The sequence below is a fragment of the Dendrobates tinctorius genome, unplaced genomic scaffold (assembly GCF_039654945.1).
Source record: "Dendrobates tinctorius isolate UK_male_01 unplaced genomic scaffold, ASM3965494v1 ptg000434l, whole genome shotgun sequence".
Classification (NCBI taxonomy): Eukaryota; Metazoa; Chordata; class Amphibia; order Anura; family Dendrobatidae; genus Dendrobates; species Dendrobates tinctorius.
This window is the reverse complement of record NW_027362097.1, coordinates 3,028,691-3,054,032: the sequence shown is the minus strand read 5'-3', so window position 1 is coordinate 3,054,032 and position 25,342 is coordinate 3,028,691. Positions and strand designations below refer to the sequence as shown.

The following is a 25,342-nucleotide window of genomic DNA, read 5'->3' as shown; positions in this document are numbered from 1 at the left end:
CCTTTTTTCTCGGATGGCACCTTTACCTACAATAGTCAATGGGGTTAGTCACCTGTCCTTGATTTTCCGTGGACCGAGTGGTGACGGAGACAAGTCTGATTTTGATCCTGGTGTCGGATCAGAATCACCAATGCAAGTCCATTTGTCTGTGAAAAAATCGGACCGCATCCGAGTACGGTATGATTTTCACGGTCTGTTACATAGGACAAGTGTAAAGAATTTTTTTTTTCCCATATACGAGAAAAACTGATGACACTCGAACCAAACCCGGATGAAACTACAACCAAAAATTACTGATGAAACTCGGTCGGTTTTTCAAGGTTTGTGGAAAAAAAAAAGTGGTTGAGACCTTTGAAAAAATGTTGATATTATATTATGGAATGGGCAATCCCACTGATGAAATAGTTTCTGATTTTCCAAACTCAGTAAGTTATATTTCTTTCTGAATGCGTCAAGTATAGTCACTAGAATGGAACAGATAACGGGCAATGTGACAAATGATCAGTTAAATTCAGCTATTTCTTGCTTTACACATGTTTTTTTTTTTAGACAACCATACACCTACTAAGCTTCACTTGATCAGCTGGGAAAACCCCTTCATTTGTTTTGAGTGCATGCAAGAATTCAAAGTGTATTAGGGTCAAAGCTACATTGGAACTAAATGCAAAATGTATGCCAAGAACAAATAAAATTGGATCTACAGGTACTTCTCACAAAATTAGAATATCATCAAAAAATGAATTTATTTCAGTTCTTCAATGCAAACAGTGAAACTCATATGTTATATAGAGTCATTACAAACTGATCTATTTCAACTGTTTTTTTCTATTAATATTGATGATTATGGCTTACAGCTTATGAAAACCCAAAAGTCGTTATCTCAGTAAATCAGAATAATTAGCAAAAAACACCTGCAAAGGCTCCTAAGTGTTTAGAAAGGTCCCTTAGTCTATTTCAGTACCTCCACAATCATGGGGAAGACTGCTGACTTGACAGATGTCCAGAAGGCAGTCATTGACACACTCCACAAGGAGGGGAAGCCACAAAAGGTCATTGCTAAAGAAGCTGGCTGTTCACAGAGTGCTGTATCCAAGCATATTAATGGACAGTTGAGTGGAAGGAAAAAGTGTGGTAGAAAAAGGTGCACAAGCAACCGGGATAACCGCAGCCTTGAAAGGATTGTTAAGAAAACGCCGTTCAAAAATTTGGTGGAGATTCACAAGGAGTGGACTGCTACTGGAGTCATTGCTTCAAGAGCCACCAAACACAGAGGTATCCAAGACATGGGCTACAAGTGTTGCATTCCTTGTGTCAAGCCACCCATGGCCAATAGACATCGCCAGAAGCGTCTTACCTGGGCCAAGGAGAAAAAGAGCTGGTCTGTTGCTCTGTGGTCCAAGGTGTTGTTTTCAGATTAAACTAAATTTTGCATTTCATTTGGAAATCAAGGTCCCAGAGTCTGGAGGAAGAGTGGAGAGGCCACAATCCAAGCTGCTGGAGGTCTAGTGTGAAGTTTCCACAATCAGTGATGGTTTGGGGAGCCATGTCATCTGCTGGTGTAGGGCCACCGTGTCTACCAGGAAATTTTTAGTGCACTTCATCGATTGTCTACGGGGTATTGTCAAGAGGAAGATGAGAGACACCAGGCTCAACAATGCAGACGAGCTGAAGGCTGCTATCAAAGCAACCTGGGCTTCCATAACCCCTCAGCAGTGCCACAGGCTGATCGCCTCCATGCCACGCCGCATTGATGCAGTAATTGATGCAAAAGGAGCCCCGACCAAGTATTGAGTGCATTTACTGACCATACATTTCAATAGGCCAACATTTCGGATTTTAAAATCATTTTTCAAGCTGGTGTTATAAAGTATTCTAATTTACTGAGATAATGACTTTTGGGTTTTCATTGGCTGTAAGCCATAATCATTAACAGAAATAAACACGTGAAATAGATCACTCTGTGTGTAATGACTCTATGTAATATTTGAGTTTCACTTTTTGTATTGAAGAACTGAAATTAATTCACTTTTTGATGATATTCTAATTTTGTGAGAAGCACCTGTACTCTCTACCTAAATTAAGAACTGAATTCCAAGGGGAATCATTACCGTAATTAGCTACATTTTCCGTGATACATTTAGCCTTTAAGAGGAGGTGCGGGGGTCTCATCACAATACTTTTTCTTCTACCTAATGACATTCATTGATACATCAGTGATGTTGAGCTCCTGTCCCTTGATACATATTGCAGAGTCTCAATGTATCTTTTGTGATGTACCTTCAGTTTGTCTCCTCTGCCTCCTGCCAGTGATTGGTTTCTCACTGTCAGTTCTTGCAAGCAGAAGGAAGGGAAGACGGGCTGTACCTGCATCTCATAGGATACACTGGAGATTCTGCACACCGCACTCACAGATAGTATAGACTGTGAGTCATTATATGGTCCATATACTATACAACTCATATACTATACAACTCCCTTTTATGTATGGCAGAAATGATATCTTCAGCTTCATATACATAGGGGATATAGAGAGAAACAAAGAGGTTAGAGCTTGGAGTTGAGGGGAAGGGGCTGAGAGCTGCATGTAGGAATTTTACAGGTGATATTGTCATCATGTAGTACAAGGAAAGCCCGATACGGACTTCCTTAGTTCATGTTCTGGACTGGTGGTCACACTGTGGATCACATGACACAGCAGTCCGTAATGAAAGCGTTAATATGGACAGGCACCTATTTGTAGGTGCTACAGAGGTTGCAGTCACACCTGACCCATGGAGGCTGAGGGCTCCCATAAATTCTTCACTAGATCTTCTTCCTACCTTTCCCTGAGCGCTGGGTGAAGCTTACGTACATTATTAAAATACCAGAAGATTTCCCTTCTCCCCTAATCACATCGCTCGGTGTAACTACTCTGATAACGCCCCACCCTCCTCCGTGGATTTTATATACATTACTGCTTCTTTAATACTCTATTATCAGTGGGCTGAACAGCGCATGTGTCATTATATGGTGTTCACCACTTTTCACGAGAAATACCTTGCAAATTTCGCGTTGATGGCACATCAAAAGCAGCTTTTCTCCCCCCTCGATATTGCAGACTTTTTACTTTTTCATTGGTGTTGACTCTTTTTTTTTTTTCCCCTATTTTTTTTTTCTTTTTTAGCAGGTTTAATACATCACAGCTGTGACTACAGCCTCGTGAAATAACATCCGCCCGAAATGTTATGCCCACGGTTTTTTCTGATTTATAAAATACAAGAGATCACTCTTTGGAGGGGGAAGAGCAGCCCATTACCTGTATAGAAGAAACCTTTTGAAGTTTTTTTTTTTTTCTTTTTTTATTCCTCTTTACTACATTCTAGCTGAATACATTTCCTCACTTTTTTTTATTATCTGCGGTTGAATTTCCAGATGTGTCCTTCCCGCGTTAAATACTCGGGTCCGGTGTAGGCGACCGATACGACCGCCGCTTGGCTCCCGTTCTACGGCCGTAAACTGTTTATTATTATGATTCCTTAAAAGATATTTTATATATATTCTACGGCCGCGGTATAACGTTTCATAGACGATTGTGTACATTGAAGTCCCCGCAGTGTTTGACTTCTGTTGCTTGAAAAATGTGCCCAATATAAATATTATATCAACATTATTATGCCGAGGCGCTCCTGTTACATAGATACAGAGGAAGAATGCCGGCGCGGAGCTTTTGTACTAGTAGTGTTTCATTACTGCGATAATAGCGGCACTGACATATTATATACATGGAGTGTATTAGAGCACTAGTTTACATGCTGGCGGAGAGTTTCTCTGCCCGTTTTACCTTTTTTTCAGGTCATTTGCAGAACAGTTTTACAATCTGTATTGTAGATTATACAGTAATTGCTGTATTATACGGAATTATACTGCACAAGCCAAGAACGGCTGCGATTGGAAATTAGAGGGATTGAAATCTTTTTTTTTTCTATGACTTTTTTTTTATTCCATAGTTCTGTTCACATCAGTTTCCCAGAGGGTTTTTACAATCATTAGGGTCAATTTCACAGGAAGCCGTTTAACCTAAGCAACATGTTTGGCCGAGGTGTACGCCGAATGGATTCACTCAAATTGATGCCTCTTCCCAATGGGGTTTGCACATTGATATCACATATTCGCCCACATTTACTAAGTACGACGTGTCTTACGCAGGCGGGAAAAAAAAGAGAGAGCGGTTTGTAGAAAATGTGAATAAGTGGCGCACCCTTCCTAATAGATTAGGAGCTGTCTTAAAGCACCACTCCAGTATTTTGTGTTTTTTTTGTACTTCACCACTGGAGTGGTGCTTAAAATCCAAGTCCCCTGTCCCTGCCTGATACCTTCCATCCTTTTCTTCTGTTTTCGCCGCCACTCCAGTGTTTCATGAAGTGCGCCGCAGGTCACTAATCAATGTAAGTCTGTTAGCCTCGTTCTGGCTCTCATAGACTTGCACTGAGAGATTGTGACGAAGCCTCTGACTTCCGACCACTCAGAAGCCGCGCAACAAGATGGTGCCGCGGGACCGGAGCGATGGCAAAAATCGGTGAAGGGGACGGAGGGTGAGTATATGACCGGGGGCATGGGGAATTATGTTTAAAGCACCACTCCAGCAGTAAAAAAAAAAAAAAAAGAACAAAACACTAGAGCGGTGCTTTAAATATGGAAAGTAAAATCTTAGTGACAAAATTTGTCTTTCAGTTTAAAAATAGGCCAAAAATTTAGACACCACGTTTACATCTTATAGCCAATTTTCAATTTATTTTCAAAACGTTTGATGAGTGAAATGAAAGAACTTACATCTTTGTGCAATAAGGCACACATGAAGTTTTGGTCCAGAACTTACATGAAAAGAGTTGTCCGGGACTTTAACATTGATCCTTAAGATAGGGTCACCAATGTCTGATCGGTGGGGGGCGACAGAAATGCTCAGTTGTGAAACTTCTTTGACACAATAGTGGCCGGGTATAGCACATCCGCCCCCTATTATTTTGAATAGCGGGCTAGTTAACCGCTCTACATAGTTTTGTTAGGTGGGTTGAATGCATAGACCGGATAATAAGTCATGGATCTCTGATTTTACATATTTAGATAACTTAGTTTGCATAGTCATGCGACAAAATTATGGGATAGTTGTTGGGTTGTGGTTAGCAGCCGAGGGCCTATTGAAGGTCCTGTTGCCACTTTTTATGTAATTTTAGTATATACTACGATGCTATATATTTCCGTATACAGTACAATTGCAAGTTAAAGGGGTTGTCCACTACTAGTACAGCCCAGTCTTGAACTAAATGTTTGGCCCCGATAAAATAAACAAACCTATACTCGCCTCCCATGCCGACTCCATTCCAGCAGTGTCAGGACTCGCTGTTCCCTTGGCTGCGATGCGGTGGAATGACACATGGTGCGCTATCAGCGCCGGCATCGCTGTTCTCTCCTCCTGTCGAAATGAACATGTTCCGTTCGTCCGAAGGCGGGGACAGTGACGTCAGTGCTGATTGGGCATCGGGCATCACGTGTCATTCAAACGCATCACAGCCCCGGGACCGCGAGTCAAAGTAGTATCAATAAAAATTACAGTCGGATATGAAACAAGTAAGCTGTGACTCCACTTCATTGAGTGGAAAAATGAAGAATTATGGGTCTTAGAAAATGGCAACACAAACTCACATTTTTTTTTTCTTGCAAAGTTCAGGATTATTTTTAACCACTAAAATCTAAAAAAAAAAAAAAATTACTTTGGTTTGGCATCACCGTAATCCTACTAACCTGGAGAATCATGTTGCCAGTACAGCAAAATTACATTTGGAATTGCAATATTTTTTTTTTCACCGTATCACTGCTCTTGTATGTGAATATGAAAGGTGTCACCCAAAGCTACAATTTGTTCCACAAAAAAAATATCCAAGACTCCCTATGGCTGTGTCGACAGAAAATGTGCAAAGTTATGGGTCTTGAAATAACACAAAGAAAACAAAAGCAGAAAAAGTGAAAATGCTCCCAATTGGCAAGGAATGGAAGGCTATAGCCACTTTAATAAATGACTTAGATCAGGGAAGGACAATTAAGTTTCCCCAGGGGTCATTACTGTTGTGGAGGGCTGTACGAACCGGCCGTACTTAATTTATTCTTTATTATTATTTAACACTGCATGCTGTGAGGATTCTCTGGTGGGAACGGCGGTCATGTAAACGGATTTATATGAAATGCATACTCCCTGCCGCAATCACACTAGATAGCCGTGGTCTCACTAAATGAGGCTCTTCGTACGACGTCTGTTGGTGGACAACTCACATAAGTAGGCTGCCACCTCTCACCCTGACCCGCCCCCAGAAGAAGCTAGTGGCGAAACGCGCGTTGAGGTATGGGAATGCTACACCTGACTTCTCCTGTCATTCTGCATTCTCCTATCTGTAGGTAAAACGGCTTGGGACAATATCTTGGGCTTTTTTTGTACTTCCTTCGCTGTATGTTCTATTAATTTCTGCTGGGGCATATATACTTATCTTCATCACTAAGGATATCTGTATGTTAAGTATGTTTGCACTTTAAGCTTTCATTATAGTTAATATTAGCTGTGATTGCATGCATTCATCTCTTATATATTAAATTATTCTTCTAGTCCTAGGGAGGCCATTGATAGGTAGTATATGTGTCACCATGCAATGTATTATTGACATTCCATTCCCTCTTTTGTTCATTATACCTCATTGCCATTTTGTGCATGTATTTACTCTACTACATAGGACATATGGGATACAGATTATTTGTTGCCTTTATATGTCATTAATCATAAGGACGAGTCACATGACTTTTTCTATATAGTACCCTATTTTTTGATAATCACCACAATGCAGATAAGCAGCAATATCTTGTATAATTGTCAGGATGCAGTAGCGTCCCCTTCCTGAGGCACTCTGTTATTTTTATTATTACTGGTTTCAATATAATTGAAAAAGATTGCTTTTAATTATGATAGATCTCTGTTACTTTGGATAATATTAATAGCCAGAGTATGGGTTTAATTAAATGGTTAGGACCTAGTAGCACCCACCTTTTGAAAGTATCACCGCTTGTAATTGCTATTTGTAAACCGACAAGAGCTTTTCAATTGTTTGAAGGATTTCCATCCATTCTTCCTTGGAAAATTCTTGCAGTCCTGTGAGTTTCCTGGCACGTCTTGCATACACTGCTATTTTGAGGTCTAGTCACAGATTTTCAATGAAGTTCAGATCAGGGGACTGTGAGGGCCATTGTAAAATCTTCAGCTTGCGCCTTTTGAGGTAGTCTATTGTGGATTTTGATATGTGTTTTTAGGTTTATTATCCATTTGTAGAAGTCATCCTCTTTTCAACGTCAGCTTTTTGACAGATGGTGTTATGTTTGCATCAAGAATTTGTTGAAATTTCATTGAGTCCATTCTTCCCTGTACCTGTGAAATGCTCCCTGTGCCATTGTCTGTAATACATCCCCAAAGCATGATTGATTCACCCCAATGCTTAATGGTTGACGAGATGTTCTTTTCCTGATATTCTGTGCCCTTTTTTCTCCACACATACCTTAGATTTTTGTGGTCAAAGAGTTCTATTTTAACCACATCAGTCCATAGGACTTGTTTCTAAAATGCATGAGACTCGTTTAGATGTTCTTTTGCATAGTTCTGACGCTGAATTCTATTGTGAGGATGCAGGAGAGGTTTTCTTCTGATGACTCTTCAATGAAGGCGATATTTGTGCAAGTGTCTCGGAACGGTAGAACAATGTACCACAACTCCAGAATCTGCTAAATCTGAAGGTCTTTTGCAGTCAAGCGGGGGATTTTGATTTGCCTCTCTAGCAATTCTATGAACAGCTCACACTGAAATTTTGCTTGGTCTTCCAGATGTTATCTTGACCTCACTGTTTCAGTTAGCTTCCATTTCTTAATTATATTTAGAACTGAGAATAGGGCAACTTGAAAACGCTTTGCTATCTTCTTATTGCCTTCTCCTGATTTGTGGGCCTCCACCATTTTTATTTTCAAATGCTAGGCAGCTGTTTAGAAGAACCCATGGCTACTGTTTTTTGGCCCAAAGTTAGAGGAGGCTGGGTTTTTATAAAGCTGGGAAATTTACATCACTTTGCCTTTCTTAATGATGATGGTGAATAAGCCATAACCCTAACAGGCTAATTAAGGGCTGAAACCTTGGTCAAAGATATCTGAGCACACATCTCCAAGTGTTATGAATGGGTCACCGAGGAGAATAAAGCAAAACAAGCTAAGTCACAGAAAACCAGAGAGGTTGGTAACTATGCAGATTGCAGATCCCTGATCCTACCACACAACTAGCAGCAGCCGTGGAGCGTACCTACGATGTTCCTAGAAGCTTCGTCACAGCCGGAGGACTAAATAAGCCTGAAGCAAGAAAAGGGAAAACTAACTGCCCCAGAGCAGCCACCCCCACACATGTATTGACGGTGAAACAAGATGAAGGCACAAACACAGGAAGGAAAATAGGCTGAGCAAATGATGGGGCCCAAACTAACTAGAAAGGAAAGGAAAGACACTGTCTGCAACCTGCAAAAACCCTACAAAAATAATGTCCAACACTTCTGATAGCAAAATTAACCCTGAAGTCACTAGACTTCTCCCACTATATCAGCACTCTGAAATATTCTGAGACAGAGCAAAAAGAGACCAAACTAGTAAGGGACAAAAAGCAAATTGGCAAAATACTGATAAATAAGAGTGGAAATTCAGCACAGCCCCCAGCCGGGGCTGGCTGACCACACAAAAAACTGAATAAACCAACAAAATCAAGTGTGAACATTAGCAGAAAAACTTAGCTTTAGATGATTGGAACAGAGCTGAAAACCAAGAGCTGACAAGCCAGAAGGACTCACCAGCAACTGAATAGGGCGTCAGCTGTCTTAAATCCAATCTGAGACTCCTGAGGTCCAATCATCATCCTCATTGTCAGGTGGCAGATCTCCACCGATCAAATCAGCCTTACTACCTCCTGTTACAACCAGAGGTAGTCTGGAAGGAGAAATCACAACTGGTGAACCAGAGAATGAACTCACAACATCCAAGGGTGCCCAAACATTTGATTCTGCCCAATTACATTTTTGTAATTTTTAAGATGTAATAAATGACAATATATTTTTTTCCCTAAAATACAAAGGAAATGTGTCATCTTTAACTTTAGGCCTTTTAGAGATCATTTCATCTTCAACTTGCTTATCCTCACAATAACAGAAACTTTCGACCAGGGGATTTCCAAACTTTTACATGCCACCGTAATTTCTCCACAGCCTCTCGTACAGTATTATGGCGCTCCCATAATATGATCTCCCCACACCCCAGTGTGATGTCTCCACAGCTCATTACACATTATGCAGCCGCGGGGTCTCGGGCATATTATTTGAGCACGCCGGTTAGCACCCAAGCATGCTCAGATAACACCTTATCCCAGCACGTTCGCTCATCACTACTGAGTAGTTTAGAGAAACATGATTATAATTGCGGGAACACTTCAAACATATCTTGATTTTATAAAGCCTTTCTCTTTACCGGTAGAGACTCTTCCCAAGAACTTGGATGTGATCTCTGCTGATTACTAGGAAACATTGAGCACCGCCAGTAATGAATTACCTAAAGATATGCAGCCGGCAGATGTGCGTTACCGGCATTTCAGAGCAAATGGAATTAAACTCTCGGAGCGTGTGCAGTCTTCTGTCTGGTCGCTGTATTTCACGGGTCACTCACCAAGTGCCATTGTTGATTAGTGCTTTGATCTGCCACATGCCAATCCATACGAAGAGGATATTTTATATGGCACCGGAGAAGAAATCCCCTTTATTTAACATCGCATGTGCTTTTCATGAACGTCTTCCTGCAGTCTCTTCTGGACAGCTTTCCTGTAGCCTCCAGCTATGGCTCTTGGTAAAGGAATCGAAGGCCAAGTTAAACGGCATTTCTGTATCTTTACTATTTAGTATCTTGTCACATTTTATCAGGACATGCCAAATACCTACTTGACCTTTTTTTGTCTCAAAAAATGAACATGTTTTATTTTAGGTAATTTTTACATACATTTGTCTATGAATTTACAAAAACACAAACAAACCCTAATCTACAGGATGCAAAAGTAACACTGAACGTGTAAAATCCTAATTTAACATTTTATTTGACATTTTGTTGCATCATTGCACCCTCCCCCCCCCCTCCCCCCCCAAGAAAAATAAATTTCAAAACTTTATGTAGCCATGGTGTAATATGTATCAGATTTACTCACCAAATCATCAGGATTTTCGACCCCTAAAGATTAACAACTTTACTAATCATCATACTTCTGTCATAAGAAGAGAAGTTGTGATTTTGATAGACGCTGAGCTTGGCTTCCAGTATCCGCCACATGTGCCGTGTTTTCAGCATCTCGGTGGAATACTGGCCTCCCACTATATTATTCTGTATTACGGTCATTTTCCAGGACTTTAAAAAGCTATAAATACCTTTGAAATGGGGAAAAAAATGTTTTCTATGGCAGCGATTACTTCTATTTAATAAAATTGTACAAAATTTTAGTTTTAGTCTGCAATCTTCATCCTTTCAGTCATTTTCAGGTCTGCTGATATGCAGTTTTCGGACTGATCCCATTTTCCGATTTCTTTTTTTCAGTTCTGGGAGTGTCTTTCCCAGTAATATAGGCTGGATGTGAGATCTACTTATATTCCAGACGCTGATATCTTCTCTTGCTTTTATATACCGGCACATTTCTAATACTTCAGTTATTTTGTCTATATGTACTTTCCTTATTTTACACAGCCTGATTTATCTGCCCTACTAGAGACTGTAAATGCTTTCTCCCCTCACTATGTTGTGTTTCCCTGCTGCTATGTCTAGCAATGTGAGAAGGGAGAAGGAGAGCCTTCAGAACCAGGATCTCTGACAAACTTGTTACATTTTTAACAAGTTTTAGATGAGCATTAAAAAAAATTGAGTTTGAAAGTGTAGATAGCCTTTATTATAGATGACCCATTGGGAGTCCAACTCATGGCAAATATATATGAAAAACAAACTGTAGTGCGAAAGTGTACACTTCCTTCAATTTCAATGACTCGATGGGGGTCCAGCTCATGGGAACACCACCTTTCTGTGTGCCAAACTGGCACCGCTCCCTACATTTTGTACCAGCTGTGAACGGTATTGCAGCTGTCAGTGGACTCCCATCAATTTGATATTTATGACCTATCCCAAAGACACCTATGTTAAAGGTTAATTTTCATCTCAGCCAGTCATGCTTGATCTGAGAATATCGTCCATTCAGAAGTACGACAAAAGCTGTGCAACTCTGTCTCCTTTAAGGGAACCTGTCACCATTTTTTTGGGCTACCAGGTAAAAATATCATTCAGTTTAATGTCACCTGTGCATTACACAAGTACTTTTGATACCCCTTGAATCCCCATGTATGTTCCATAAATACCGTTTTTATTCCTCCAGCGGTGTATGTAAATATGCTCAGTCCAGTCCGATGGGAGTTGCTTATTGTCCGTCCCCCCCCCTCCTGGCTTGCTATATGCATTTTTTGGGGGGCATTTACGCGTTCGCGTAGAGTTTTGGCGCGTGCGCATTCAAATGGCCACTTGCGCGTGTGCAGTATGCTTTGCCCAACTGTGGCAAAGCAGAAAAGCAGTATTGCGCATGCGCGGCATACACTATTGCTTTCTATGGCCCGGAAGTATACTTCCGGTACATGGAAAGCAATCGCGTATGCTGTTGATAAGCCCCGAAAGGCAGTGGCTGCAGCTCGTAGCTGAAAAAGGAGGTGACAGCTTCCCTTTAAATCTTCTGGTTTATTAGACATGTGGCATAAACCAGTACAAAATGAAAACAAACACGGCCCTCTGGGCAAAACAGGAGGAAAAAAAATGTTATACAGTCTCTGCAGCTGCGGGGATCCGCCCGCTCAGGATAGAACAGCCAGGTTAAGTATAGTAAGATTCTAACATAGACAAAAACCACTTCTCTGGAGCTGCCAGCTCCAGACCTACTGAACACTGAATGCCTCAGGAGGCTGACTATTTAACCCCAGATCACAACCTGGGGTGGAGATACAATAGACAACCTCCCACCCACTGTATGGTTGTCCACAAAATCCCAGCCCTTAAAATGGCCGATTAACCCCTCTCAGCACATAGTGTGCTGGAGGAAACTTCTGGGTTTCAATTCACTGAAGCTAATAGCCTCAGTGAAACTTATCTCTCCTCCATCACTTTGCCAGTGACTGTGTCACATCTGTTACTATAGAAATCTATAAATCTGCATAGAAGCTGTAGACACACAGCCATGGGAGAATTAACTCTTACACTGCACTAATTATACTAGTATCACTATAAAACCAAACACCCATACTCTAATATCCAATTAATGATTAATAACTCCACCAAGAAATGCTATAAAACTAGTAAAGTAATGCAAAAAATAATGTTTATAAATAATTTTATGAATTACAATTATAGACACAAAAAAAACTGAGAAAAACCTTTTATGAATACTCTATTAAAACCCTCAAAAAAAGGAGAAGGCAGTGTGGTCACTGGTATATCCCAGTGCAAGAGTGCTTAGCACTAATACCCACCATAACTCGCCATCATTAAAGCACCATAAATTAGACCATACTGCCCAGTACCCCGATGTGCAGTTTGCGTTTTAGCTTCGTCATTCTTGTACTTTGTTTTGAAGCTCAAGTTGAGTTGTCTTTTATATATGAATTGCTTAATAGTAATAATTTATTATTTTTTGTTGGTCAGAGCTTTTGAATGATTAGTACATGATTTGATACAATTCTATAGGTGCTCGTGAAACATCGGACTGCACTCTGATGACATCCAAGTGCAGTCCGACGTTTAACACCTGCCCATAGACTTATCAGATGCACCCACAGCATGCTAAATCATCATAAGAAAATAATCACAGAGCTGCAATTCCCCATAGAATAACATTATGCCGAGTCCTATCCAGTTAAAAGATCAGATGGCACTCGACTGTGTTATACCCTAGTGTGACCCATCACTGCCATCATCTGTACTCCAAATGAAAATGTCATGATATCAGTGTAGCTGAGGGCAGGCAAATAGACTGGAGAACCAGAGCTTTTAAGCTGCTTACATGCATTATTTTTAACAGGAATAAAGACAAAACACCTAGTAAAGTGATCCGTAAAGTTTCATAACTTAAGCAAAAAACATTGAGTGTGTTAAAGCATGTCAATATGATATATGTATAGCAATACTGCTTCTGGATACTAGGAAAAAACTGAGACTCTTTCATGCCTGACCAGCAGTCAACAACAAGGCGGTCTCAGAACTGCTTGGTTCCTACGTGTCTAGTGTGAATACCTCTCTAAGACTGAAGTCTGAAGTTTACATTTTTATTTATTGTATATGGAGATGGCAGCTCCTAGTATGCACCTGTTCACACTAGCCCAGAAGTGCCAATCAGTCTTTTGTCATAAGATTTCATAACTTCCTCTGGGAAAGATGATTAAAAAAAAAAAAAAAGCAAAAACAAAAGTGGAGTTTTACTCTTTAACTACTTTTGAACTGCCCATTGACGATAAATGTCTGGGTGGTTCGCGGTCTACTCTGTAGCATCACTCTAAAACGTCACTGCATAATACAGTAGCTGCACGTAATCGCGCAGGCTTGGGGGCCCAACTGTCAGACACAGCCAGACTAGCCATAATAGAAGGCAGGTACGGCTTGTTACCACCTCTGCCTTCTCAATTGCTGTATAGTCGGTACTTCCTCCACTGGAGCCAGCTGTCATGTGATCGCTTGCTCTAGGGATGGAGCAGGAACGGCCAGGTCCTAGGACACACAGTCAGCTTTGTTACGGTATGTATCCAGGAAGCTACATTTCCACTGTAACTGGGGCTAGTAAATCAGCCTCAGTTAAATCAGGGGTAAAAAAGGATTTACATATTGAAATGCCCTCTAAAAGCCTTTTATGACCTGATGGTGGTACAGTATGTGAGGTACATTAAAAATAAACAAAACTAGATAAAAGAATAAAAAAAATGCCACTATCAATTCAAATCCATGTCACTATCCCTGCCCCCCTGACAGGAAAGCAAAGCATCCATTGTATAAAATAATTGGTACATAAAGGGGAACAAGTTTTTGAATATGTTTCAGTCATCCTTTATGGTCATCATTTTTATTTTTTAAATGCGAAAAATATGCATATTTTCTTTATTATCCCACCGATATCGGTAAAAAAAGAAATAACGAAAGAGGGTATGACAGTGACAGAAAAATAAAGCCCAATGTACCCCGAAAAAAAAAAGATGCAAAACTGATTTCAGTATCTGAAAGAGGAAAATGTTTACAGCTCTTAAAACCCAAAAATGTGTTTAGTCATTAATGGGGAGTTAAAGGGGTTGCCCAGACTTGGGGGTTCAAGTCTGCATTCACTTTATGTGACTACAAACTTGTGAATCCTCACAGTGCGCACAGGATTCTGGATTCTCCTCTGCCATTACCGGGAGTGGACGGGTCATGTAACCACAAGTATGCAATTTGCATACCTGAGGTCACATGCCAACTAGATATGCATGGCCTCACTCAATACAAGCAAAGTCAGACACGTCTAGTCGGAATGTGGTTGAAGTAAGCCACATGACCGCCTGCTCCTAACAGCAGACACGGTGTGTACTGTGAGAGTTCACAAGTCTGCAGTCACATAGATAGACGCAAATCTAGACAACCCTTTTAATTTCATTCCAAATCATCTGTTATTTTATTGCAGATCGAGCCTCCATATGTGACATGGGTTTTGTTTCTGAGAACTGAAAAGTAAGGGAACAGTCAAAAATTGCATTTTTTTCCCACTATTATCTCCATAGATCTCCGGTACTTTTACCTCCAGCCTTAGATTCATGTATTTTGATGCAAACCTCTTTACCAGGTATTTATACTCTGAACGGAAACCCGTGCCAAAGTACAGTCTGGGATTTTGAAGAGTAGGATTTAAATCTCATTTTTTTAAAAATTTTTTTGAAGTTATAGACATATTTTTAATGAAAGGGCAGGTTGCCAGGTATTTGCCTTTTTTAATCGTGCCAGTTTTCACCATGTAGTTGCTGAAATGCTTAAACCGACTATTGAGTAGACAGATGTGGGGGGGGAAAGTGCCGTCTTCACGCTTCACTTGGTCATAAACATTGACATTGCTGATATTCGCGTCTTTTGTTGAGTGATGTGTGAACTGTTGTCAGGAAGAGGTGGAGACGCAGGCACAGTTACCAGCTTGTTTAAAGGTGTCGTAAGGATAGACCGATGATGGAGACCGCTCGATCAAAGGAAGTTTTGTTTGCCAGGTGTCAAGTGAAGGAAATGCATGAATGTAGACAGGAGAGCTGCAGGACTTCACAAATGTGTGACTATTCGCCAGCACAGCAGTGCCTCCTGCTTATATGATGGCATGTACAAGGTTGACCAGCAGATGGAAGGAGGCCGCTGCCATTTTGGGTGAATAAATCTATTCTAAAAACTTTTTATGGTAGTTACTTTAAGGGCGCAGTTAGACAGCGTATAAATCAGGCTGAGGTCGGGCTGCAATGCACAGACTGGCCGGCGGCTCTCCCTACCCAAGAGTGACAGCTGCATAGAAAATTATGAAGTTGTCACGTTCTGGTCATGTGAGCCGCCGGCCAGTCCGAGCATTACTCTGTCCCATTTTTACGGTGAGCCGCCGGCCAGTCCGAGCATTACTCTGTCCCATTTTTACGGTGAGCCACCGGCCAGTCCGTGCATTACTCTGTCCCATTTTTACGGTGAGCCGCCGGCCAGTCCGTGCTTTACTCTGTCCCATTTTTACGGTGAGCCGCCGGCCAGTCCGTGCATTACTCTGTCCCATTTTTACGGTGAGCCGCTGGCCAGTCCCTGCATTACTCTGTCCCATTTTTACGGTGAGCCGCCGGCCAGTCCGTGCATTACTCTGTCCCATTTTTACGGTGAGCTGCCGGCCAGTCCGAGCATTACTTTGTCCCATTTTTACGGCCGCCTGACTGCGCCCTAAGAAGTAAAAAAAAAAAAATTATATATATAAAGCCAGCACCATTTTTTCACCTGGAATATTAAGTTTGCCAATCATCCAAAAAGTAAAGGATAGGTCTACGATTCCATCCATCGCTTTGTTACAATACTTCTGAATTAAAGAAATAAATGGAACCAGTTTTCAAAAAACTAAATCAGATAAAATATTATACCATTTTACGCCCCACCCCTCTTAAAACCACCGCCACCCGCACAAACTTCTTGCAGTTGATGATATAGTGCATCTATTTGGCATCACTATACCCAGGAGAACTGGATTTTTATTTTTTTTTTCTAAATTTTGTTGTAAATGTCATTCATTTTGTAAACTACTATTAGCGAGTGTTCACACTTAGTGTTTTCATTGCGCTTTTTTCCCTCTTCACTTTATAGCAACAGTGACAGATGTCTAAAATCTCATGTATCTGGCCATAACCTGCGTCTTTCATGCCGAAGAAAAGCATCCATACAGTACTATTGCAGTACACAAGAACTTACAGCACTTTGAAAAAGAACATTAATAATAAGAAACAATGCTTTTTCTCTCGTTCTTACAATATTTCTATATATAACATGTTCAAAAGTCAATGATATTAGCATCAATTATAAAATGTCTTTTGCAGATTTTCTCCATAGGGTATTTATTTTACTCACAGTGGGGAAAATAAGTATTTGATACGCTACCGATTTTGCACGTTTTCCCACCTACAAAAGAATGGAGAGGTCTGTAATTTTTTATCACAGCTACACTTCAACTGTGAGAGACAGAATCTAAAAATTAAAACCAAAAAATCACATTGTGTCATGCTGTGATGGAACTGGGGCCCTAACTATCCCTGTCCCAGGGGTACTCTTTAAGATAGAGAAGCCCGAATCTCCAACCTTACTGTTCCTGTTAAACCCTGATCGGTCCCCTCCCCTACACCTTAAGGCATGGGACAGAAATGTAATGTAAACAAGACACAAAGACAAAACAACGATAACCGAAGACCTCTATCATACAAAATCACTAACTAATGATCTGGAGGAGGATAGGAGCAGGGAGGAATAAACTAAATGGGAACAGGAACCAGGAGATCAACACACACATACTATAGCAAACCACAGAACACTACTAAGACAACTGTACTCCAACCATTTGGCTTTAGCACACCGACCAGGAAGACAAATCTTTCACCAGCAGGGACAAGAAGGTCTGACCAGTTCATATAGGTAGCTGAAATGGAGCTGCACGTTTGTGACCAGCATAGAAAGCATCTTTAACCTCTTCAGAACCAGTAGAAACTATATTCATTTAATATGGGACACAAATCACACCATCTCTAACAAAGACTTGCGATTTATTACCCAACGTGACCGTCTAACTCCAGGTATTCCAGGGAGACATGACACCCTCGTGACACATTGTATGACTTTAACATAATTAATTTGCATTTTATTGCATGAAATAAATATGTGATACAATAGAAAAACAGAACATAATATTTGATACAGAAACCTTTGTTTGCAATTACAGAGGTCAGACGTTTCCTGTAGTTCTTGACCAAGTTTGCACACTGCAGCAGGGCTTTTGGCCCACTCCTCCAAGCAGATCGCCAAATCTTTCAGGTTTCAGAGCTGTTTCTTGGCAGCATTGAGTTTTAGCTTCCTCCAAAGATTTTCTATTGGGTTCAGGTCTGGAGACTGGCTTGGCCACTTCAGGACATTGAAATGCTTCTTACGGAGCCACACCTTAGTTGTCCTGACTCTGTGTATTAGGTCATTTTCATGCTGGAAGTCCCAACCACGACCCATCTTCAATGCTCTTACTGAGAGAAGGAGGTTGTTGGCCAAAATCTTGCAATACATGACCCCATCCAACTTCTTTCAATATGGTGCAGTTATCCTGTACCCTTTGCAGAAATGCATCCCCCCAAAGAATGATGTTTCCCCCACCATGCTTCATGGTTGGATTGGTGTTCTTGGGGTTGTACTCATACTTCTTCCTCCAAACACAGCAAATGGAGTTGATACCAAAAAGTTCTATTTTGGTTTGATTTGACTACATGGTCTTCTCCCATGACTCTTCTGGATAATCCAGATGGTCATTGGCGATCTTCAAAAGGGCCTGGACATGTGCTGGTGTGAGCAGGTGGACCTGGTCTTACACTGATAGCCTGGATAATACTCTGCACTATATATATATATATATATATATATATACCAAGAAATGGTGGGGTGTTGTTTGATTTCTTGCCATGAGGAACTTATAAAGTTAGGTATTAGGTTGTATGTACCCCAAAATGGTGCCACTGAGAAATGCAACTCATTACACACAAAAAGAAAGCCCTTAACGTCTACAGAAAAAATAAAAGAAAAAATAAAACCATTATGGCTCCAAGAATGTGACAATTAAAAAACAAAATGAAAAGCAAAATGTGTGGACATAACGGCCCTAATGAAACCTGGTCATTATGAAGTTATCTAAGAAAGAAAAAAAAGTTTTCCAAAGTTATTTGACGTTTTTATGAATATTGTATAATAATTTAAAAAAAATAAACATGCCAGAAGTGCCTTTTGTTTTTTTGTTTGGCCTGTTTCCCAAAAAACAGGCACAAAAGTCACATATATCCGAAAATGATATCATTGAGGCTTCAACTCATCATGCAAAAATCAAGCCCCATACAGCGCCATCCACAGAAATATGAACATAATCTGACTCTTGGAAAGCAGGGTCACAAAAGCATTTTTTTTTTTTTTCCTTTACGATTTTTTTGTACACTTGTAGTGAAACATAAAAAAGACTATATGAATTTATTATGAGTGTGACTGCAGAATACAGTACAAATCTTCTACCGTTTGTTAAACGCTTTTTATACAATACACCCGAAAACAAAGGACAAATTGCTGTTTTTTTCCTCCCCAACTCTTAAGACTTACTGGAAGCAAAATACCGTATGACCCTTCCAATAGTGCCATCAAAAATACAAATAGTGCTGCAAAATATAAGCTGCCATATGGCCACGTTGACTGAAAAATTAAAAAAAAAAAAAAAGTTTAGGTTTTCAAAATGCGTAGATAAAAGGAAAAAAAAACATCAAAAATCCCCTACAAGAATCAATAGGGGGTCGACAGGTCATTGGAGCAATAATTTCAGTTTTTACGTCTGAGATTCCAGTCCATTAGTTAATGGTGTACATTCATGGTCGGTATGGATATGACACAAGCATTCGCTCTCTAAATGTTAACCCTTTGTCTCTCGCAGCATGACGTCTCGCAGGTGCTGCTGAAGGGCACCCTGGATAGTGTGGTGGAGGAGTGCGTCAGCTTTGTGGGGGTGGATATCAACATCTGCTCCGAAATATTATTAAGGTAAGGCCTTCCTTACACATCGCTCCGTCCCAGTATTACAGTCATCTCCCCCCCGATGCTGCCACCTGCTCTGGAGACTCTCGTATTGAGCCGGCACAATGGTGCACCTTGTGTGCCGCAGGCTGTTGGTGTAGTGGTGTTTGCCTTTCTGCAGTGTACATAGTGCTGCACCTAGCGAGCCTTTGTTACGTCTTCTCTACCCATCTCTGAGGTCCATTTACTGCACACAAAGCACTAGATCTTCACTGTGCTATTTATCTATCCCTCCATCCATTTATCTCTCTCCGTCTAACTCTTTATATGTCTCACATCTATCTACATAGTGAGGCAGCACCAAAGTCCGGAGTAGTGGGTGCAAAGCTATTTGGCGACATACCCACTAGATAAAAATAAGCAGCAGTCCAATTTAAATATCCAAGAGCTGGACGACTCTGTATCAGCCCTGTTCTGTTATGGAACAGAAACGTTGCCACATGGGCTAATAAACAGTCCTCCACCTTCTGCATATTTAAATTGGAGTGCTGCTTCTTTTTCTTCTTTTGCATCGATCGATCGATCTATCCGTGGGCAGGTGCAAACAACCGTTTTCTCTCCATCCGAGAAAATCAGTCCGATTATTATTCTAATCAGATTCGGATCAGAGTTGGGTCCAATTTTCTCAAAAATGGAGTGAAAAAAAAGAAAAAGTCTCTCCACCTTCTCTACTCAGTCCATGAAAATCAGACCGTAGTCGGATGCATTCAGAGTGCGGTCTGATTTTTTTTTCATGGCCCCCTTGACTTGAATGGGCGAGTGCAATCCGATTCTGGGAGGCAAATCGTGTAATGACCATGATATTTTTTTTTTTCTTTTAGGCATATTGCCGGGTTGAATTCTGTTAGGGCCAAAAATGTCATTGAATGGAGAGAGAAGAACGGACCTTTTATTACCAGAGAGCAGCTGAAGAGTGTGAAAGGGCTGGGGCCAAAGAGCTTCCAACAATGTGCCGGCTTCATTAGAGTTAATCAGGAGTACGTCAGGAACCTGCTCAGGTAGGTGTCCGTTCTCTCCCACAGTGTGTACAGCGTTTTATTTTTGCTCCTCCAAATATCGCTGCAATTAAAATAGCGTATCGGGAGCACACAGGTTACCGGTCGCAGCCCGATGTAGGATACGTGATACATACTCCGGGAACTTGTGTGTAACTCTATGGGCTCTCCCTGAGTGCTCCCAATGTGGCAGGTCTGGCCTTTATGGTATCTAGAGCTTTGTGTATTGTGCCGGTTAAGTCACCAAATATCCTGTTTGTGAATATTATATAGCACAATCCTTAAGGTACTGTCACACTTAGCGATGCACCAGCGATCCTGACCAGCGATATGACGCGGTCAGGATCGCTGGTCCATCGCTAAGTGGTCGCTAGTGAGCTGCCACACAGGCAGATCTCACCAGCAACATAGCAGGGGTCGGCGGTCGCTACTTACCTGTCAGACGAGGCGATCCTGCGTCCTCCCGCCCGCGTCCACGCGTCGCTCGTCTCTCCACAGGAAGCCCAGCAGGAAGCTGACGACGAGAAACGGTCCAGGACGTTTTCGCGCGATCAGCGATAACCAGCGGGGGAGCGGTCGGAGGTAAGTATCAGACATAGCGATATCGCTAGCAATATTGCTGCTACGTCACAAAAACCAGTGACGTTATAGCGATATTGCTAGCGCTATCGCTTAGTGTGACAGGCCCTTTAGAAGAAAGGTCAGAGCACTTATCAGAATTGAGCCGGCAATTCATTCATTCATTCATTCGTTCATTCATTGTCTATGGGACTGCTGGAGATAGCAGCCACCGCTCCATTAATTCTGTATTTGTCACAAATAGTGGCCACTGCTTCATTTTTTCCTTATGGGACTGCCATAGATGGTAGCCACCACTGCATTGAATTAGAGTGGGCTGGAGCTACTCTAAGGCCACGTTCACACGTTCAGTATTTGGTCAGTATTTTCCATCAGTATTTGTAAGCCAAAACCAGGAGTGGAACAATCTGAGGAAAAGTATATAGAGACACGTCACCACTTCTGGATTTTTCACACATTCCTAATTTTGGCTTACAAATACTGATGTGATATACTGACATATATTTATTATATATATATTGATGTGATATATTTTATTATTGTATTATATTTGGGATACCTCAGTCATAGAAAAATCTATTGATTCCTATGGGAGAGGGTAGTGGGCATACTTTGAGACCTGTGTAGGGAAGAGGAGAAAGTGAGCTGTGTCCACCTATGGTCACCGGTGGATCCTGCATTATCTGCCTCCATCTTTGCATTGTAATCCTGCCTTTAATCCGATGCATGCTGACCCTGCCCGCAGTGCTGAAACGTGACAAACATAGTAACATGGGAAATAACAATTAAACACAAATTATATTTTTGATTAGATATATTCAAAAGTTTATCAATAATGAAAAAAAAAGTTTTGACATCATAGAAACTTGTCAAAAATTTGATTTGTGAGGTCTAAGGCTGAGAACCCCCACTGTTCACTAAGACAATGGAACAGTAATGCTCAGCCAATGTGCTCTTATCACTAAAATGACTGTCCATTTTGCTAAAATGCATATATTTAGGGCTAAGAAAAATCATTTTTGTGATTGGGTTTCATTAAAATTTTGTACTGTTTGGCCTTTACTGGTTCTTTTATTTCCCTATGATCACAAATCAGCTGCGAAGAGCTCAGAAAAACATGGACAAAAGAGTTACAAACTCTACTGTCAGAGCATCAGAACGAGCTCACTGATAATTGTCAGTTAACCCATTCTGCAGCCAGCAATGGACAATACAACACAGAGGCTATAGAAGACAAACGGTAAAATATTTTCAGAGGACAGCAGTACTGAATACTCGTGTGTTTAAAGGGAATCTGTCAGCAGGGTCAACCCTCCTAAACTGTCTACATGAGCATCCAGGTCATAGGAAACTGAATAAAATGATACCTTCATATCTGTGATTCAATGCCTTGTTCCAGAGAAATTCACGTTTTTTTTACTATGTAAATGAGCTGTTAAGATCTATGGGCTGGACATAGACCTTACTGAGAATCTGCCTCCAATGCTTAGTTTAGATGAAAGGGGACGTTACCAGTGTGACACATGTAGATCAGGAGAACAGACTATCAGTCATTACATGGTAACACTTTCTTTCATGTAAAATAAGCTCTGGAGGCAGATTATCGAGGGGATCGGTGTCCCACCCATAGGCCTTAACAGCTCATTTGCATATAAGAAAAACGTGGATTGCTGTGGAATAAAACATCGGATCACTGATATCAAGGTATCATTTTATTCAGCTTCCTATGACCTTCAAATCCATATAGACTGCTTAAGAGGATTGATCCTACTGACAGATTCCCTTTAAGTGATCTAGGGAGGGTCTATGTACCAAGACCTCAACTAAGCAAAACTGCTCACATTTTTCTGTGACTTTAAAAGCTTTTTATATGAGTTACACTTTACCATAAAAAGGCGGCCAGTTGTTTTAGTATTTTTTAGTATTTTATGCTTTTGGATATTTAATAGGAAAGTGATGGTTATACAGTCTGGTGATCCAGTCATATAAATGCAGAATGTACGGTGGAGCAGTGAACAGTCAGACATTAAATCATGGAAAAATGATTTTTCTCTCTTAGGGACCAATCAGGAGGCCAGGGATCGAACGTGAAAGTCACAGAGGTCACTGTACCTAAAAAAGGCAAGAAGACGGCAAAATCTGGGCAGAAAGTTGCTACCAAGCCAAACCCGTTGGATCAAACGTGCATTCACCCCGAGTCATACGACATCGCAATGAGGTAAGTGGAGTCACAGTGAGGTGAGGCCCGATCACCACCGAGCCAACTTAATTTCAGCGTCTGCAAATGTTTCCTGCACTTTACTTCTCTGCAGTTTTCATTTTCCAAAAGTATAAATTCAAGACCATGACATATCTGATGCCTTAACCAGTAAAACATTACATTATACTGGAAATTATTTCCATCCTATAAATGTGATGTATATTGGTAAAACAGAGATGTAACCTAAGCCTCCGAGCTGCGGTGCACAACGTCTTCTCACAGGCCTTTCAAATTCTTTATATTGGTGCATATGGTGTCACAGATGTATAGCGACACAGCAAAGTATGTGGGGTGACCATCTTGGCCTAAAACAATACCTAATATCTAATTGGAGGGTTTCTACTAACTGTATTTTCAATATAAGCTAGTTTCCCCATAGCGCCAAGATTATAGCATTATATAGTAGCTTGCAAAAGTATTCAATCCTATAAAAGATTGTCTGCACGTCACATCGGTCTCTGTGTCCATACAAAGGGCTGTCTGTATCAGAGGAAACTCAGGTTGCCAGAAGGCAACACACAAAAGTAAAAAGAACACCAGACGCGTTTCGAACAGAGAATGTTCTTAATCTCGTTGTGAAATAAGGTTAAGAACATTCTCGGTTCGAAACGCATCTGGTGATCCTGCATTCCTTCCCCTTGTTCCCCCCGTTTCTCACATGAACCTTGCATGTATATTGTTTGAATACTTACCGGATTTTAATCATATGGAATAAAGGACCTCTTGTTTTATCTGCATTCCCCTGGGAGCTGGATCTTTTTTTCCTCTTGTATTGCATCGAGCGCCGCAGCGGCACTGATCGCGCACTCCCGGGTCTACTAGGACTTGCCGAAAGTGATCTGTTTTTTTTTCTTATATAACACATAAAAGTACACGGAGAACATATTGACACCATGCAGATGTAAAATGAGTCCGTATTATAGTTTACTACATAGTATAGGCAGGTTTCTGTCTTCCTGCTCCTGCTCTCCTGTCTGCCAAACTACATACTGGCATAACGACAGGCAAAATTCATACCGAAACTTGCATTCAGTACATAGACAAGACGGGCAATCAGTCCATATATTTATTATGTGACACATGGTGGAACACGTATTACAAACATGTAACGACAGAAGCCGAGGAGCAGATGTAATACAATTACAAAGTGTAGGCCAGAGACAAATATTGTCAGGAACACCGCACTGTACTTGCTCACTGAGCCAGCGCGCGTGTCCTGAGTACAAAGACTATGCACAAAGATACCTGCAGAGCGGGCAGCAGTGGTGACAATGCATGCTCCAGGACCTGAAGCACATGACTGCTGGGGGCGTGGCCTAAGCTCCACAGAGCTAGGAGCTGCAGGGCAACTCCTAGAAAGGTAACTACAGGACAATGTTACCAAGGGGCATAGACAGAGACAGAAACCAGATCAAGCCGAGGTCAAAGCACGAGATAGCAATACAGTACCAAAGGATTAGACAGAATGGATAGTCAGGACGTAGCAATAGATCAGAAAACCAGAACGGGCAATAGACGGTACAATAGGGACAAACTGTAACGGAGTAACGATAGCCAAGCCAGGAGGTCAGAACCAGAAAAGACAATAGTACCAAAACGAGAGACGGAGTACAGAGTGAAGAAACAAGCCGGGTCATACACGGGAAGCAAACAAACAACGCAGAGTACACGCACACCAGGGGTCAGACACACCAGAACAGCAGTATAACCGACAGAGAACGCCAGTCTGGAGCGAGCACAAATACCCCTCCCAGATGCAAAGAGAGGCCGGCAAAAGTCAACCCTGCGAGAACAGGACATCAACCATGTCCCAACCATGACAAATATGAATGCACAGAGGGACCTAGGAGGAATAGTGTACACAAAATGACATCTCATAAAGAGTAACTAGTAAAAGAACCGTAGACATTAAGAATATCTATATGTAACAGTTTATACACAAAAGTGTAGATGCTGATTCAGATTATGATGTTGTACTGTGCTGTTCCTTCCTCACCACACTCCGACACGCGTTTCATGACATTTTATGCAGGGA

General features: G+C 41.2%; 1 protein-coding gene across 2 annotated transcripts in view; it reads left to right on the top strand.

Annotated features, from left to right (window-relative positions):
* SRBD1 (S1 RNA binding domain 1) overlaps window positions 1-25,342 on the top strand; it is a 255,048-nt gene that overhangs the window by 206,687 nt on the left and 23,019 nt on the right. For both annotated transcript variants that reach the window (XM_073564217.1, XM_073564216.1), the window contains exons 18-20: window positions 19,334-19,440; window positions 20,295-20,471; window positions 23,107-23,265. In XM_073564217.1, the coding sequence (XP_073420318.1) occupies window positions 19,334-19,440; window positions 20,295-20,471; window positions 23,107-23,265 (443 nt within the window). The remainder of the gene's footprint in view (window positions 1-19,333; window positions 19,441-20,294; window positions 20,472-23,106; window positions 23,266-25,342) is intronic.